Source organism: Aethalodelphis obliquidens, unplaced genomic scaffold (genome assembly GCF_003676395.1).
Source record: "Aethalodelphis obliquidens isolate GAN/ISIS:26980383/991018 unplaced genomic scaffold, ASM367639v1 scaffold1, whole genome shotgun sequence".
Lineage (NCBI taxonomy): Eukaryota > Metazoa > Chordata > Mammalia > Artiodactyla > Delphinidae > Aethalodelphis > Aethalodelphis obliquidens.
Window position 1 is genome coordinate 92,769,060 of NW_020837945.1, and position 18,957 is coordinate 92,788,016.

At 37.9% G+C, this 18,957-nt stretch overlaps 1 protein-coding gene across 1 annotated transcript in view; it reads right to left on the reverse strand.

Moving 5' to 3' along the window:
- NLGN1 (neuroligin 1) overlaps positions 1-18,957 on the reverse strand; it is a 720,856-nt gene that overhangs the window by 686,114 nt on the left and 15,785 nt on the right. Inside the window, exon 2 of the mRNA XM_027111608.1 lies at positions 16,443-17,255. Coding sequence (XP_026967409.1) covers positions 16,443-16,935 — 493 coding nt within the window. The 5' untranslated portion in view covers positions 16,936-17,255. The remainder of the gene's footprint in view (positions 1-16,442; positions 17,256-18,957) is intronic.

Below are 18,957 nucleotides of genomic sequence, written 5' to 3' on the forward strand. Positions count from 1 at the left end.
ACTATCCTGTCCTTTTGTTTGTTTTGTTTTCTGGAAGCTTTTTTCCTTTTCTCTTTCTCCTCTGCTACTGACATTTTCCCTTTTCTCAAACTTCATTTCTTAATTTTTTTTTTTTTTTGGCCCTGCCATGTGGCTTGTGGGATCTTAGTTCCCTGACCAGGGATTGATCCCGGGCCCTTGCCAGTGAGAGCATGGAGTCCTAACCACTGGATTGCCAGGAAATTCCCTCAAACTTCATTTCTTTATCGTAACTCACTCTCTATCCTGCCCTTCCCTCTTGAGTCCTGGTGAAAAAGCACGTTAGAGAAGGCTGGTTAGGGGAAGCAAGGTCAATGGGTCAGAATGGAAGGCGCTGGGCACCGAGACATCCCAGAGACATCCTGTGCTCCATTCCTTCCTCGCCGTCCCAACACTAGTCAACCCCCCAATCCTATCAGGCTGCCAATAAACATCTCTTATCCTTCATTTCCTCCTTTCTACCCTCCAGCCATTGCCTTTGGTAAGGCCTGCATAGTCACTAACACACCATTACAATAGCCCTCTACTCATCTCTACTGTGGTTTTTCATTCGTGGATTTACACTGTTGTCAGAGAGAATATTCTAAAGTGCTCATCCGATCATGTCAAGTCTTTGCTTAAAATGTTTAATGACTTGCCATCACCTAGATAAAACCTCCAAGGTCCTTAGACACAAAGATCTGGGAGCTGCCTTATCAAGGCTTCAGTGTACTCTCTGACCACATGCTGCTCTCTACCTAGTCAAGCCCCCTCCCTCGTCATCCCAGGAGATCCTCTTCCTCAGTGGATGGGCCACCTCCTCATGCTTCACAGTCCCTTTCAAGCAAGATGATTACAATAAGCCCTTTTCTCTCCAGCTCCCATCCAAGATGGAAGTAGCCATTCCCTCCTCAGGACAGCACCCTACCACACATAACTGTTATTTACTTCCCTCATAGCACCCCTAACATCTGTTACACTTAATGACGGAGGGCACTGTCAAAGGAGTTAAGCTGCTTGGTTCTGAATCCTGGCTCCACCGCTCTCTAGCTGTGGAATCTCATACAGTTTATGGAACCTATCTGTGCCTTACATTTCTCATCAGTAAAGTGGGGACACAAACAGTAACAAGTTCAAAGAGCTTCTACGAGAATTAAGTTAATATATAAAATGCTTAAATCGATGGCTAGTCCACGATAGGCATTGCACAAATGGTAGCTATTATAATAATTATTTTTTAAAAATTATTCCTTGCTTGATTGCCCCTTATGGGCAAATACCATATCTAGTATATCTAGTTGTTTTTATTCTCAGCTTCTAGCATAGTCCTTAGGACATATTAGACACAGTAACTGCTTCATGAAATGAACAAATGCATAAAAATAGCAATAAGAGAAAAACAGACCTTTTATTTCCCCAAATTACAACATGTCCCTTTTTCATTGTTCCCCTTAGACGTGAAGGGAACTTTAAGGGTACAAACACAAGTGTTCATAGCGTTTCAGTTGAGAGTTTTAATCAGACTTTCCGACATGCACAGAGGGTTTCTGTTCTACTGTCTCTCAGAATTACAAGAGCATCTATGGGTATGCAGAATGGGGAAAATGCCAGCAAAGCCAGGAAGCAGGACTGGCTGCATAATTTGTGAGGCCCAATGCCAAATGAAAATGCAGAATCCCTTGTTCAAAAATTCTTATGAATTTCAAGATGGCAACAGTAGAGCATTTAACTAAGTGTGAAGACATTCTGCATACAGGGATCAGTTTGACTGCACAGACTACCCTCCTATGAAGCCAGCCGTATTAGGAATCTAATATCCTCTACTCATCAGCTCTGCAATGTGTTCTGAAACACAGATTTAGTCTACGTTACTGCCAGATTTGTCTCTCTCAACTAGATTAAGAGATTCTAGGTCTACCATGCTCTTACTATGCCTCTCCATCCTGAATTGTACAAGATCCAGCCTCCACCATCCACTAGAAAAGCCACTGGCCTCTCCATTTATCTCAGTAATATAAGCTGCCCATTATTCGTCAGGCTCAAAATACTCCTTCATTTATCAGTCATTTGGGGGCACAAACCATGTTCCAAAACTCTGCCTATGGTGCTGTACATATAGGAAGGTCTCAATCTCTGGTTTGCCTCATTTTAAAAAGAAATTTCTGGTTTTTCATAGGAAAGCCAGTAGTTGATAATACCTAATAAAAGAAGAAAAGGGCAAAATAACCCTCTGGATACACGCACATGTTAATGGTGATATGAACGAACTGAAGGCTAAATCATAAGGAAGGAGCTCCCCAGCACAGGCCACTGGAGGAGTTATTTCATACTATATAGAAAATCCCTTAAGCAAATTCAGTTAGACCTCCTCTTAGCTCATCTAGCACTCAGGCGCTGCTTCTTGAGTAACCTCAAATGAAATGCCTTAGTAGAAACAGTGGAGAGGAGTCCTATCACAGAGGTAGATGGTAGAACAAGGACAAAAGAATGTAAAATAATTACAAAAGAAGGCAAAATAATGACAAAAGAAGATATATTTGTCACAGGAGGGAACTTGGGGTTGGGTAAGAGGGAGAGAAAATTAAATTAGAAGGTGGGAAGGGAAAATGAAGCATCTGGCCTGGAAAAGGAAAATCATTCTCCGTGCTCCTATTACACAAATGCGTTGCTGGCGTCCTATATTAAAATATAAATTCAGCGCAGAGGCAATAAGGCTGGCAGAAACGTGCAAAGGCAGAGGGCCAAGAGCCTCGGCTCGGCTGTTGGCAGCCACTCGGGCCCCTGCAACAGAGTCCAGGTTATATCTGTCAGACACTGAGCCACTGAACACTGTTATTTCTTAGTTAAGGACTCTGGTGTTGGCTTTGAAATTTTCTTTATTTTGGGAGCCATAAACAAATAGTGATTGCATAGCAGAGAGGAGCAGAATATATTATTATTTGCTCTGTCTGGTGAGGAATGATAGCAGGTGCAGTATTACTCAAATAAATGTAGATGGTGGGAGATGAAGGCTTTCTCCAACAAAGTGCATTGTTTCTTAAGGTTGTTTATGTTTTGGATGAATATTTATTGAATCCCTTGTGAGTACTGAGGATAGAGCAGTGAAGAAGAGAAATGTTCTTCTGGGGCAAAGTATATATGTAAGCACATAAATGAACAAGATAATTTCATATAGAGATAAAAATATAATGAAGGAAATAACCAAGGGGATGTAAAAGAATAAGTGGAAGAAAATGGTGAGGTGAGGTTACCTTAACAGAGTGTTCAGCAAAGGCTCCCTTGATAAGGTGGCATTTTGCCAAGACTTGATTTACAAGACTTAGGAAAAGAGGTAGACATTGTACATTTGAGGCAGAAGGAACAGCAAGTGCAAAGGTCCTGAGGTAGGATAGAAACTGGCTATTCCAGTTATCAAAAGAGGATCAGCAAGGCTAGAATTTAGAGAGCAAGGGGGAAATATATGGAAGCAGGCTGCAGAGGTGGGCAGGAATCATCATGTAGGATCTCGTAGACCATGGTTGGTAGTACTACATTTATTCTAAAAGCAATAGGAAACCCCTGAAGGGATTTGAAAGGGGTGATAGCATCTGATTTCAGACTTTAAAGATCACATTGGCCACTATGTGAAGAATGTACTGCAGGAGCAGGAATGGAAATAGAAAGACCTGTTATAAGGCTATTGTAGTGGTTCAGGCAAGAAATGATGGAGGTTCTAGATTAAGATAAGGGACGTGGAGAAGGAAGGAGGGAAGGGGTGCACTGAGGTGGAGGGATAATGCCTGCAGTATCCTGAGTATCAGGAGTAAGTGATGCCTGCACACATCCCTGAGGGGTCACCTCATGAGGACGAGGTTGGCTCCTATAGCTTCACAATTAGTAAACACCTCACTTATCTGGAGGCTACGATCTTCAAAAGCCTCAGTTATTTAGAACACAAAATTTAAAAAAAATCTTTGAAGAGAGACCATATATTTAAGTTGCTATGGATTACTCATAGTGGAGACAGTCATTTCAAGCCTATTTATTTTTTACTTCACAAACAAGTTTTTTTTGTTTGTTTCTTTTTAATTGTGGTTGCTCAGTTTCCCAACCCATGACAGATCAGATTCATTACCTCAGAAGTGGGCAGGCAGTGTTTCTAAAGCCTGGCAAAGTAAGAGCAGTAACGGAAGACAATTGATATCTGGGCAAAGAAGGTGGAGACACACATATACATACTTACACATCCCTACCCACAAATTAACAAGCAAACATTTGAAATAAACACTCAGAAATATTTTAATCTGGAGTTACTTGGTAAAATGGTCCCACAGACCATGCTAGCCTTTGAAGGCACGAAGGGACTACAATATTTATTCCTGGGTACTCACATAGGGGACAACTTTCTACCACGAGACATCTCTAAACCACAGACACCTCTCCTATGTGTTCCCATAATGGTCCTTGCTTCCCTTCCTCAGGGCTCTTACTACCTTGTTGTTTTCTCTTTCTGTATCTGCTACCCACACAAGACAGGGAATGCTTTGAGGACAGCTCTTTAATGCCCTTTTTATCTCTGTATCTCCAGGGCCCACCACAGGGCCCTGCATAGAGTAGATGCTCAACAAAAGTGTGGAAAGAACCACAGAGCAGCAGCTGACAACCTACCTCTAGAGGAGACAGCCTGCAGCCCAGTAACCTGGCAGCTGTTGTATCAGTAGCCAAAGCATTCCCAAGGTTTACAGAGATTTGCAGAGGTACAGCATAGGCTGTGTGTTTTTTTTTTTTTTTAAACAGATGGATAGAAAGTTTTAAACCATTGCTTCTTGGCAGAGCAACAAAGGTGGGCTCAGGCAACAGGACTGATATAATTATAGTTTTGGTTATGCCTGATGTGCATATTTTGTTCTCCAAACACATTTAAAGATTTAATTAAATGTTTTATTATAGGGAACACAGTGCCAAATATCAGCCTCATTACCTTTTTTTTTTCTCACAGAAACAGCCATTCCCTCATTTTGTTTTGAGATTTCAATACAGATCAGGCTTACATTTGCTTGGTCATATTGACATGGTCACTAACAAAAATGTCCTGTTGGCTGTCACTGCAGGTTAAGCTCCCTGAGAGCAAAGAATATGTCCTGCCCAACTGAGCCTCCAGAAGTTCTGGACATGAGTGCTTCGTCCACAGTGGGCTCAGGCAGAGAGAAGAAACAGTCATGTAGGAAATCTGAAACACCACTTTCTGGATGCAGAACACAAAACAGAGCAAAGCAACATCAACACCAAAAGAATAATACATAAATATATAGATATACAGATAGATAGATACATACATAGATGGATACATAGATAGATAGATGATAGATAGATATAGATAGGGAAAAGCACGGCTTGGATAGTCAAAGAGTCCACTAATGGCAATATGAGGCCCCAGTAAATATTCTACATTTTACGTGTGTGTGTGTGTGTGTGTGTGTGTGTGTGTGTGTGTTCGTGTGTGTGTGTTTCCCTCAAAAAGCCCTTTGCTAAACTGCACAGCTGACCAAAGATCTTCATAAAATAAAAACAGGAAAAAAATCTGATCCCTGGTCTTTCAGAGTAAATTGAAATATGAAATATTTTAAATGGTCATTACAGAAAATATTCCTCTTCCGAATCCAAATTTATAGATATTTCAGTTCTCATTGAAATAAAGTTAATCCCCTAAATAAATGACTTCCAATTTTTTTTAAACAACAGAATCCCGCCCCTCCTTTCTTCTTTTTTTTTAAGAAATCTTGACACAGTAGGTAGTCTCTCCCTATATGTGTAAGGAATGAAAGCCAAGTTGTGCTGGTGGTGTGGATGTGTGAGGGCATGGCACTGGGTGATGGTGGGGACTTGGGTGTGGGTCAGGAGAGGCGCTGGCACTCAGAATCCTCAGGAACTGCCTGGTTTGTAAACTACTGTGCCAAAGGGACATATCAATTCTTTCTGGCCAAAGCTTAGAGCTGCAAACTGAGGCCTGACTTCTCACTACCTGGAACGATGGTGAGCTTGAAGAAGATGGTGAATGAGAACTTAGCAGGAATGGAGAGTGATCACTAGCCAGAGGCATTCCCCTTTCCACAGACCCACTTCATGGGGACATATCTGTTCCTGAGAGGCCTAGGAATCCAAATCAGAAGGAGCATAAGTGTTCTTAATAATTCTACCCAGGCCTCCCTCTTCCTTTCCTGGCAGCAGCAATATTTACAAATGCTTCATATCTACTTGGAAGTGTTACATTTGTCCTTGTGTCATCCCTGTGCTGTGCACACTTATCCCTCTATCCTCTCTCTTCCTCCTTCCACTTGGAGAACTTGGAAAAGAAGGTTCTAGAAGAGGAGCCCTGAACCGTTTTTGGAAGAACAGAATGTGAGCCAAAAAGAAGAGAGGGAAGGTATTTTTGTATCACCCTCCTAACTAGGAGACAATATGTCATTTCCTTTTTGACATAACAGTGGCAAAAGTCTTTGCCTCAAAGGAAAGGGATGAAGGGGAGAGTGAAAACTTCTTCCTTCAGTCCTGAAACAAGGAACAGAATATTAAGACTATTATTGATTAATCAGTTTTTCTACTTTTGAAAATTATAATAATGGTTGCAAAGACCCCAGCCTTTTATTAAGATTCCTTTTTGTCATTGTTGAAAACTAATTTTTGCAACATTTCACATACTTTAATGAAAATTATGGGCTATAATTAAATTGCTCTAATGCTATCATTACATAGATACCAGATGAATAGGATTAAAGTGAACAAAGAAATAGCTCTTCAATTAAAAATTATTTTAAAAAGAACTTGGTCCAATTTCCTAAATATGACAAATGAAACAGTATTGAAAATCAATGCTACTACAGCTTTAAATTGGTAAGATCTTAATCTTAACTAAAACAGTGTTTGCATGTAAGCAACCATCTGGATAAAATGTTTAAAATTCAGGGAAAATTTTTTAAAAGTCTGAATCATTTTGTCTACACAAAGTCAAACACTTAGATATTTAAAAGTATCTAGATTAATGCATAGTACACTATCTTGATAGAAAAATGCTTAAAAACAAATTAAAGGAACTTCTCAGTAGAGGAGAGAGAATCTGTGTCTATTAGAAGGACTGGGTATCAAGTGAAATTTGAGTTTTGATTTGAAAAGAGCCCCAGCATTCCTAACTAGCAGCCATGTGACCTTGGGTAAGTTATTTAACCCCAACAAGCATAATTCTTCAACTGTAGAATGGGTATAATTATAACACCGTTTTGAGATCTTTCCGGGGATTCAGTTTGAATGAAAAAAATGGAAGAGTGCTTGGTATCCCTCAAGAACTCATATCCAACTAGAACCTCAGAATGTGACTTTACAGGTTAAATTGTGTTACCCCAAAATTCATATAGTGAAGTCCTAACCCTGAGTATCTCAGAATGTGACCTTATTTAGAAATAGGGTCTTACAGATATAATTAGTTAAGAGGAGGTCATTAGGGTGGGCCCTAACTCAATATGACTGGTGTCCTTATAAAAAGTGGTAATTTAACAATTCAAGAGCAAAAAAACACAAAAATCCAATTAAAAAACAGGTCGAGAATCTGATAGACATTTTTCCAAAGAAGACAAGCAAATGGCCAATGAGTACATAAGAAGATGCTCAACATCACTAATCATCAGGAAAATACAAATCAAAACTACAATAAGATACCACCTATAAGAATGGTAATTATCAAAAAGACAACTAATAATAATCGTTGGCAAGGATGTTGGGAAAAGGGAACTGTTGTGCATTGCTGGTGGGAATGTAAACTGGCACAGTCACTATGCAAAATAATGTGGAGGTTCCTCAAAAAATTAAAAATAGAACTACCATATGATCTAGCAATTCCACTTCTGGGTATTTATCTGAAGAAAATAAAAACACTAATTCGAAAAGATGTACCCACATGTTCATTGCAGCATCACTTACAATAGTCAAGATATGGAAACAACCTAAGTGTCCACTGATAGATAAATGGATAAAGAACACATAATAGAATACTATTAAGCCATAAAAAAATGAAACCTTGCCATTTGAGACAACATGGATGGGCTTTGAGGGCATTATGCTAAGGGAAATAAGTCAGTGAAAGACAAATACTGTATGATCTCACTTATAAATGTGGAATTTAAAAATCAAACAAACAAACAAACAAAAAGGCAAGCTCATAGATAGAACAGAGGCTGGGGGTGAGGGGTGGTTAAAATGGGTGAAGGGGGGGTCAAAGGTACAAACTTCCAGCTATAAAATAAATAAGTCATGGGGATGTAAGGTACGGCATGGTGACTATAGCTAATAATACTGTACTGCATATTTGAAAGTTGCTAAATCTTAAAAGTTCTCATCATAAGAAAAAAATGTATAGGGATGGCTGTTAACGAGACTTATTGTGGTGATTGTTTTACAATATATACAAATATCGAATCATAATGTTGTGCACCTGAAACTAATATAATGTTACATGTCAATCATGCCTCAATAGAAAAAGGGAGAATGCCCTGTGAAGAGATACAGGGAGAAGATAGCCATCTACGAGCCAGAGAGACCTACAACAGAATCTTCTACACAGCCCTCAGAAAGAAACAACCATGCCAGTGTCTTGATCTCAGACTTCCAGCCTTTAAAACTGTGAGGCCAAAATTTTCTGCTGTGTAAGTCACGCAGTTTGTGATACTTTGTACAGCAACCCTAGCAAAGAAATGACCTTATTTGGAAATAGGGCCTTAGCAAATGTAATTAAGATGAAGTCATACTGGATTGGGAAGGGTCATAAATCTTATGACTGGTATTCTTATCAGAAGGCCATGTGAAGACACAGAGACACTGGGAGACACCCAGGGAAGAAAGCCACACGACAACAGAAGTAGAGACTGGAGCAATACAACTACAAGCCAAAGAATGCCAATGACTTTTGGCAACCAGCAGAAGCTACAAAAAGAGGCAGGAAGATTCTCCTTTAGAGCCTCCAGAAGTAACCAAAACTGCCAACTCCTTGATTTTGGGCTTCTCCGCTCCAGAACTGTAAGAGAATAAATCTCTGGTGTTTAAAGCAACACAGTTTGTGGCAATTCGTTACAGCAGCCCTAGGAATCTAATATAGGGAGTATTACATAGAGTATTCTGTCCACTTACAAAGGACTATGTGAAGATTTATGATTAGAAATTATGCTTCCACATCTAGTCCAGAGCTTAAGATGATCAAATCCAGAATGAGATCATGTGATTGTTACTAGCAAATATATGTACTGGTGTGATTTTTGAAGTTGGTCATTTCCTAAACTACTTCAGCATGTACCTCCATGGGAGGAAGAAGAAGAGGGGGAGAAATATGAGAGGACAAAAGATTATCAACAAAATCTGTAAAAGAAAGTAATGTAGAAGTTAATTAAAGCAAAGATTACATCATAATTATGAAGCTAGTAGTATATTCTATATGTGAAAACAACACTTTAAAACATGTATCATTACACTGGATAGTAGAAAGGAAAGCATTTTCTACAGAGGATTTATTCTGTGACATAGCTCTTTTTGCTGGTGGCATGTCATATGTTTTCAACTTCAACCCCAATTTCTACAAGAAAAAAAGTATTTATTCTCTGGAAAAAATGAGTTGGACACCTATAACAGTCTTTTAATCATCAGCTTCAGGAGACTCTCTCTGCCTATCAGTAGACAATGGAACAATTGATGTTGTTCTTTTAAAACTTTACAACCCTTTTAGATCTGCTTCATTTCAGAGTTCCAACTTAAACTGTTCAGCTTTTAGAAGACTTAACCACATCTGTCCAAGGATACTAATTCAAATATGAAGCCAAATCTCTGGTTTAATCTGATTTCCCATTTATCTTCAGACCCCAAATAAACCAGACGTTTTAATTATTTCAGTATGTAGTGATTTTTCTACTAGCAAATTGGCCACCAAATTTTCTATTTGATCTGGGATCCCACATAAACAGAATTGTTATTGTTGCTGCTATATTGTTTTGCTTTATTCCCTCTGTTCTAAAATCATCTCCTTAAAGAAAATACAGTTGGCCACTAACAAATTATGTATATTTGGGCAGGATACTTAACCTCTTTGGTCCTCCATTTCTGCATTTGTAAAGTGGGAATAAAAATCTCATAGGATTGTTGTGATATTAAATAAATGAATAAGGCTAAATGTCTAGAACATATTAAGAGCTCACCAATGCTAATTCTATCTCCACTTCCCTTAATGTTACACACTGAACAATTAAAATAGGAACAATCAGATGAGAATAGAATCATATTACTACTTCTACCCATGTACTCATACTCATGTACTCTGCCTAGCTACATGTTAATTTAAATTATCTACTAATGCTCTTTTTAATCTGAAACCTCCAATTGTATACTAGATCCCAAATTTCTCTAAAGATATTATTCTAGAAGTCTATCATCTTTCCTCTATATTTTTAATTGTTACCTTCCTACTATATACAAACATTTCTCTCTTTTTTAAATTTTCTTTTATTATAATAAAATTGCTTTACAATGTTGTGTTAGTTTCTGCTGTACAATGAAGTGAATCAGCTATATGTATACATATATCCCCATATCCCTTCCCTCTTGCGTCTCCCTCCCACCCTCCCTATCCCACCCCTCTAGGTGGTCACAAAGCACCAAGCTGATCTCAGTGTGCTATGCGGCTGCTTCCCACTAGCTATCTATTTTACACATGGTAGTGTATTTATGTCAAACTTAATCATACAAACATTTCTCTATTTCTTCCATCTTAACCTATAGCAACAAAACAACCTCTATTGTCCTTACACTTCCATTTTTTCTGCTCCTTCTTACAGCAAAACTCCTTAAAATAATCATTTATGCTTAGTGGTTCCAAATCTTCCGCCATTCTCTCTTCGACCCACTCCAGTGTGTCAGACCCACACCACTCCACAAGAGTTCATTTGGTAGAGTTGATCACTCTTGTCTATTTTGATGCATTTTCTTTACTTAGCTTCTAGGACAACAAAAATATATTGGTTTACCTCCCATCTCACATGTGACACTTTCTCAGTCTCCATAGTCTTTCCTTCTCTTCTTCCAGACCTCTTAATGTTGGAATGTCCCTGGATTAATCTTTGGTGTCATCTCTTTACTCTATTTTCATTCAATTCCTTTTATTCTCACTCAGCCTCATGACTTTAAAACTCTACCTTCTATATCACGATGAATCCCAGACATATATCTCCATTTACACCTCTCTCCTGAATGCCAAACTGGTTCCTTGATGTCTACACTTGGATGTCTAAGAGTCACCTCAGATTTAACATGTCCAAGCTAAACATCATTCTTCTACTGTGCCTCCTCCTACACTATTCTACATTCCTTTTTTCTGTCTTAATTGATGGCAAATCTATTTTCCTAGACATTCAGACCAAAATCTAGGAATCTTCTCTGACTGCTCATTTTCTTTTACAACCCATAACCAAATGAGCAAGAAATGTGATGTTTGTAATATATCAAGACTATGACTTCCATTGTTACTCCTCTGGTCTGAGCCTGGACCAGGCTGACATCTTGTCCAAGCTACAACAACCTCTTCTTTGCTCTCCCGGTTCCTCCATACTCTCCTACAATCTACTCTCAATAAGTCAGTCAGAATGATCTCTTTAACATAAAGTCAGATCATTCTGAATCTCACTGCCTCGCTCTCTCTACTCTTTCCAGATTTACCATACCCCTAGTTGTTCCTTAAATACACAAGGCAGAATCTCATCTTAATGCCTTTGTGCTTGCTCTTTGTCATGTTCTTTCCTCAGATACTCATTTCCTTTCCTTCAGGGCTTTGTCCAAAAGAAGACAATACTGGCTAACTTATTTAAAATTACCTTCACCCTCCACACCAGCACACCCAAGCCTCCATACTCTGTTTATTTCTCATCTTCTTATACCCTCTGAATTTAGTTGTTTATTGTGTTTATTGTCTACAATGTGTCTCCACACACTAGCGTATAAGCTCCAGAAGGGCAAGGATTTTTTAATTGGTTTTTTTTTTCACTGATGTATCTCAGGGGCCTAGAGCAGTAATCTAATCAGTACGGAGTAAGGACTCAATAAACATTTGTTAAGTGAATAATAAATCAGATAGAAATGTATAAGCATGAAGGAAGAGCATTCTGGAATATAATCCCCTTTTAAAATCTTAAACATACTGACAGTGATAGCAGTCATTTTTATACATATCTAATTAGGAAAAAAATCAGTCTCTATGTTCAACAAATGACCAAATAAACCCTAAATTTATGGAAAAGGCTCTTGAATGAATTCAATATTATCTCAGGTAAAGACTACTAAGCAGAGTGTGTAAATGTTAAACACTTATGAAAATCAGGAATAAAATTCTCAAGGAGTCAAGAACTGTACCACAGCCATCTACAGAGATTGTAATTTTCTATACAATAAAATTGGGGTAAGTGAAAAAAGTGAGTTAACTTATGCAGAAACGAAAATTAATTCTGTATTCGTCTCACAAGAGCTATGCAAATTATAGTCAAAGTACTGGAGAAATACAAAGCTAAACAACTCTAGGGTATCCGTAAGCCAATCAATTTGCTGTGGATTCTCCGGGTCTCTTGTTCCTCTTCTCATGTTTACTGCCTAATATTTGACCACTTTACGGGTTGTTGGCAACTCTCATAAGAGAGTGAACTAGAGAAGCAAAATGAAACATAAGCAAATTAAAGCTACTCCTGATAGCAGCCAGGAGGAATACGCTGGGATCTTTGTCTGGACAGTGAGAAAACGTGTACTATTTAAAAGTATTCACTAAAATGTGTACTAAGCATGTTTTCTGGAAATCAGTTGCTAACATTGGCTTGACCCAATTCAATAAGGTGAGCATTAAACCCATCTAAAATAGAGTCAACTGATAGAATAAAAAGAATTCACGATATATTTGAATGTGCAAAAGCAAGCAGGAAGAAAAGGAGGGTAAAGGGGTGGAGACATACAAGCCTCTGCTGTAGAAATCATCTACAGGATGTAATTTAACATAATGGAAATGCATCTAATATAAGCAAGAACTAGGGCCAAACCTGACTCCACCCACTTACTAGCAGTAGAAACTGGGTCAGAATGCTTAACTCTGAGAACCTTCTTTCAAATTTGTAAAATAAGGACAGTCATATACTTTCTTCATAAAGTTTGGTGATGAATTATGTCAGTCTCTACATCCAAATTCCAGTTTCTATCACATGTTGCCTGCCTATTTGGCCAAGTGCTGACAGTTATCTCATTTTAAGCACTCATCCTTTCTTTCAGTTTTTCAAGGATAAAGCCCTGAAGAAATATCTACAAGAGTAGTTAACATATGGCTAAAACTATCATGGGAAATTTAAAAAGATGGATTAAAAAGTGCAACTGGGACCTTTTGTAAATGAGAGGCAGCCTATTGGTAAAAATATGTTTTTTTCTTCAATTGTATAGGAAAAATAGTATAAAAGCTCTGTTTAAAAATTACAGCAAAGCATCTTTTGGAGGAGGGAGAAGATGTTCTTCCTTTCATACAGATTAAAGTGCAGAAAATGCTTTGTTCTTTGTAAACTTACTTGAACATAAGTTCTATGGGAAGAGAGATCTTTGTTTCATTCATTACTGATAGTGCATATAATAGGCAATTAAGAAACAGATTTGAATGAATACAGCATACACAGATTGGCACAAGGGTGGTGGTCCATCTGCCTCTGCAGATGACCATACACAATTAAAAAAAAGAGATAAATAATAAGCCAGAATTTTATTAGCACCTAGATAAAATGCAACACAACTATTTCTATACTTCCTAAACTTCCACAATTCTGTTGAAGAACTCAAAGTCCATATGCAGTATAGATATTAGCATATGCATAAATATGAAATAACTAATATTTTTTGAACCAGGAAAATATGATTTCCTGAAGTGAATAGACCCTTCACGATAGAGAAGGAAAAAACAGCTGAAAGTTTGGGGGAAAAAGTTCTATTCCTATGCTTAAAAGTCAAGCTCTAAACTTTGATTTTGTTTATTTTTTAAAAAAACTATTTATATAGAAAATTACATTTAAATTATTTATTATTTAGATGTTAGGATAATATACAAAGAGCTAATAAACAGCATAACTTAGTTATAATAATATATTAAATACCAAAGTGAACAAATGTTTTAGAATTCTTAATATGAAAACACAGTAGATTTGGACTATAAACCACAGACTGATGTAGGTATCTATAGATCTTGTCCTCAGGCTAATTATAAAGTAGTTCAAAGTTTGCCAAAGCAAATAGCACAGCCTACATACTTCTTTGCCAACTCTCTCATAAAGCAGATGGAACCAACCATCGAAAGAACCATGAAAAAGAATTTTTTAATGAATCCATTTCTTTCTGAAGTTGTATGAGAAGAAGGTCACTTTCTCACTGACTAGCTTACCTTTTGATGTCCTTATCAATTTTTAATTGTACACATTTTTATGTATTATGCTATATTTATGCATTCTTCAATGGCATCTTTATTTATGACTTTGTGAATCAACATCTTTGTGATAGGAGGCAAAAGTCACTTAGCTAATTACACGTGCTTGATAAGCTGCATAATAATAACCACTGCAGTACTGTACATTAGTTGAAAGCATATAAATTACTGCAGTTATTCTCATTTGGGAAAAAACAAGAGACTCTTTTAGTTATCTAAAACATCTTTGTTGCCTCCATATCCACCTTCTTAAGTATACTATTCCTTTAACCCAAATCATGACATTAATAATAAAATAAAGGTTAAATTCCATTCTATCAGTCTGACCAAAGAAATAAGAACAAAAAGAAAACAAAATTCAATTTAATGCAAATACTTCTGATCTGCAATTGAGGATTTGGTGATATGAAGCTTCTTCCACATAATGCAATCCCAGTGAAAAAAAGCAGTTTAGACGTTCCCCACCCCACAAGAATGTTGTAATGAAATCTGACTTGGTCCAGCCAGGAGATTAGAAATGCACAGAGAGAGAGATAATGTACAGAACTGGAATATTAATATGACTTCTGTATGAAGATTGAAAATTCTACAAAGTTATAATAAGGTCAAAATAACACAGACAATTTACTGCCAGAGAAAATCATACTCTCCTATGAGTGATTTACTAGATGTTCTATAAAAATGGAGTGTGGACAAGCTACATTCAGATGCAAGCCTGCAGCTGTCAGTGTCTACATTTGCTCAATCTGGCTAGAGGATGCTTTGAAGGTTGATTTAATTGTAGCTTCTGAATCATGTTCTTCCCTATGCTTTAAATTGTTTAACATAAATATAAAAATGTTAAAGCAATTTTAAGACTGTAAATATTTAGTATAAAAAGCTGCAAAATCTCATTTTTTTCTGGAAGAGTGACTGAAAACAGAAAGACTGTCTGGGAAAAAATACCATTACTTAATAATGGTAATTGCCCAACAGTTATGGAAAATTTACCCTTACATGAGAAAGTTCATAGGGTGTTCAGAAGGAACTAAGGACAAACAAACAAAACACTAGGTTTGTGACTGAACTGATCAATTTTAAGAGAAACAGGAATCTATTATCTGTAGAAAAGGGTTCAGAGATCAAAGCTGAACAGCTGGGAAGGCAGCATCTTTGGGTTCCCTGCAGGCAATGTAACAACCTAACTATCTTTTTCTCTATACACAAACTCAAAGCAGAGATTCAACTCCTGTCCATGCCACCAGCGCCAGCACACAGGGCATCACCAATGAGCTTTGTCAATGTCATCTACTCAGCTAGAGCTCTCCTCAACCATCTTTCTATTCTTTGACAGCCTTCAATAAATTCCAAATATCGCCTAACCATTCACTTCCCAGCGTCAGCAAATCATCCTTAGGGAGAATATCTTGTTCTTCCTCTGCAAGCTGTTTCCCCCATTTTTTATTTTCACTTTTATACATACCTCCTTTTCTACATATTTTCTTGCCGGGTTTTCTGGCACATTCCTTGGATATTCTTTTTACTGAAAAATGAATAGAAGACTAGAAAATAACATGGCGCTCCATCACAGACCGCCGGAACATGCAACACCACTATCTAACTTAATACGCTCCTGCATTTACTGAGTGCGAAAGATCCCCAATTCGGTGAGCCTGCACATGCAATGGAGAAATGTTGATGCATCTTCTCAGAAGTCATTCGGTAGGAAATGGAAATTAGGAACCCATTTCTACCTAAATATACGTGCTGCAGAGGAAAGAAAATGAGTAGGCACAGGAAAAAAATAAGAACGCCAACACACATAAACAAAAAGAGCTGCATGCACACATGTAAAATATGTCTACATGCCGACAGGAAAAGCCATGCATGCTACCAGTACACATGAATTAATATTGTTAGAATAGAAAAATATAAATATATCTCCCTGTTTTTCCTGTAGTAAACTCACCATCCTCAGTTGGGACGTATATATTTAAATACAGGCAATCTTCACTCTGGTCTTGTACGTACGATGAAACCACATCCAAGTTATTAGTAAACCACACAGGAAGCATGACTTCTGGCAATCTGCCATCAATGATATTCTGGGGACACACAGGAGCAAACTGAGTAGCATTCCTGATATCTGACCAAGGAGATGGTGGTTCTGGAGGCTGAAAACGATGTTCTCCTGTTGGCGGGGCTGCATATGGAATGCCAAGAAACTGAATAACTGGACCCAAAATTTCATTATTGAGTTCTTTCTTAATCCCTCTTATCTTGCCGAAGTTGGTAGTCACCAGTGGGTCTCCATCATCCAATTTTTGTGAGAGCACGTGAGCAGCCTGAAGCAAACAGCCCAACACACAAAGAGTCAATGAGGCACCCAATCCCCTGTGTACCAAGCATGCCATTACTGCTCTCCAAACATAAGCTGGCCACATGCATCTGGGCAGTGCCATGGTCCCACATCAGTTGTGTAGTTGTCTGGTTGCAGTGAGGCAAAGGTGTTTGTATCCACTTGAGAAAAACCGTATAACGGTAGAATACACCTCAGATTTCTCAAAGGCGAGCTTGTCAAGAAAAGCTCAGAAAGCTCTTCATGCAGCCAGTATCTCCCATTGATTTCACATGTATTGAAGTAGCATCTTCAATCATCGCTATTTATCAGGCCATATCCTATTGACCATTCTGTTTTCCATAGTAGCAACATAGTGAGAGTGGCCATTGACTGTACATTTCCCTCTTATAAATCAAATCCAGTTAGCTGCAGGTCTATATCCTAGAGAAAATGAAAATAAATCATTAGTACAAATAAGCTAAAATAGACAGAGTGATAACTAGATGTTTTACAAGCTACAGAAATACTTTTATAGTGGCTGGACTCAGGTGAGTTAAATACTACCATAGGAAAATTATGGTTTGATGTGAGATGACAGATGAAATCACTGATAATTAGAATATTGAGAAACTTGCCTCCAGGCTTTATACACACTTAATAGAAAGCAGGCCTTGTTAAAATGTACAGTTTCAGGAGCATTTCACAATATAGTTTTCTTAAAATACTGAAGGTTATGTGTGAAGTTTTCCCTTTATTGAAAGTCTTCAATCACTTTAAGGGACCACAGTATTAATCACCAAACATACTAAAAATTAGAATTCAGTAGCAGAAAAACTTTTTAAAAATATTGGTAGGGGGCTTTCTGGTGGCGCAATGGTTGAGAGTCCGCCTGCCAATGCAGGGGACACGGATTCGTGCCCCGGTACGGAAGGATCCCACATGCAGCGGAGCGGCTGGGCCCACGTGAGCCATGGCCGCTGAGCCTGCACGTCCGGAGCCTCTGCTCCGCAACGGGAGAGGCCACAACAGTGAGAGGCCCGCATACCGCAAAAAAAAAAAAAAAATATATATATATATATATATATAGGTAGGGAATTAGTGGAATATAAACAAACTTTTTAAGAATGACTATATATATTAAACAAACAAATAAAAGGATGGTTCCCCAATCCTGTGCTATATAGAAAAAACAAAGATTATGCTAGAACAAGAAAACCAATATTAGCTCAACTATGATCATTTACGTGCAACTACCTTATAAGGTCATTCACCTTAAATTAAGATTCAAGAATTTAAAAGACAAAATGCCTTTAGACACAACTTGAAAAAGAGACAGAAGTTGGCATCATTTTTTGCAGACTTTTTCTTTTTACCATCTAGCTAGCTATATATTTTAGATATCAGTAAATCTGCAACAGGAAAATTAACTTCTGAGTCAGTCAATATATTTTAAATTACAAATGTTCTCACTACCTGTTAAAGGTCAAAGGAACAACACAAAAAGAAGAGTGCGGCAGTTTCAAAGAGCAACCATACCTAATCATAGCGTTGCATACTGACATTAATCAAACATCTAACACTCTTTACCCAGTCCAACTTAGGATGCATCAGAATAAAATGTAACATTCAGTGCAATGCAATTCACAGTGTAATCTTGCGTTAACTGCAAAATAGCACACAACTGGACAAATCTGTCTTTTCTTGTTCAAGCAATGTTTTAAAGTGCATAGTTTGAAAATAACAGTGTTGATTTGTATTATAGATGGTTCTATCCTGTCATATTATGGGGAAGATTCCTGAAGAAGTGCTGGTCTGGCAGTGAGGCTGTCCTGACTTTATATTATTGAAAAGGAGATTGCAAAAACTATTTAGGGCAGCAGGAGATTTGGTTCAAGCCTGGTGTTCCTTTAGCTCTGAACAATTCATCACAGATGGCAATAAGATAAATGCCTTTCTTCAAGAATACTTGTCTGTGTTAATGCTCATACCTTTGTTGTGAAAGCACATTAACATACAAAAGACAGGCTTAGACCCATCCCATTTCTGTGCCAGAACTCTAGCATGTATTGAAGATTTAGCTACACAAACCCACTTCTGTTAAGAGTACATAATGCTCATTCTTGCACAGAATCGTGGTGGGCCA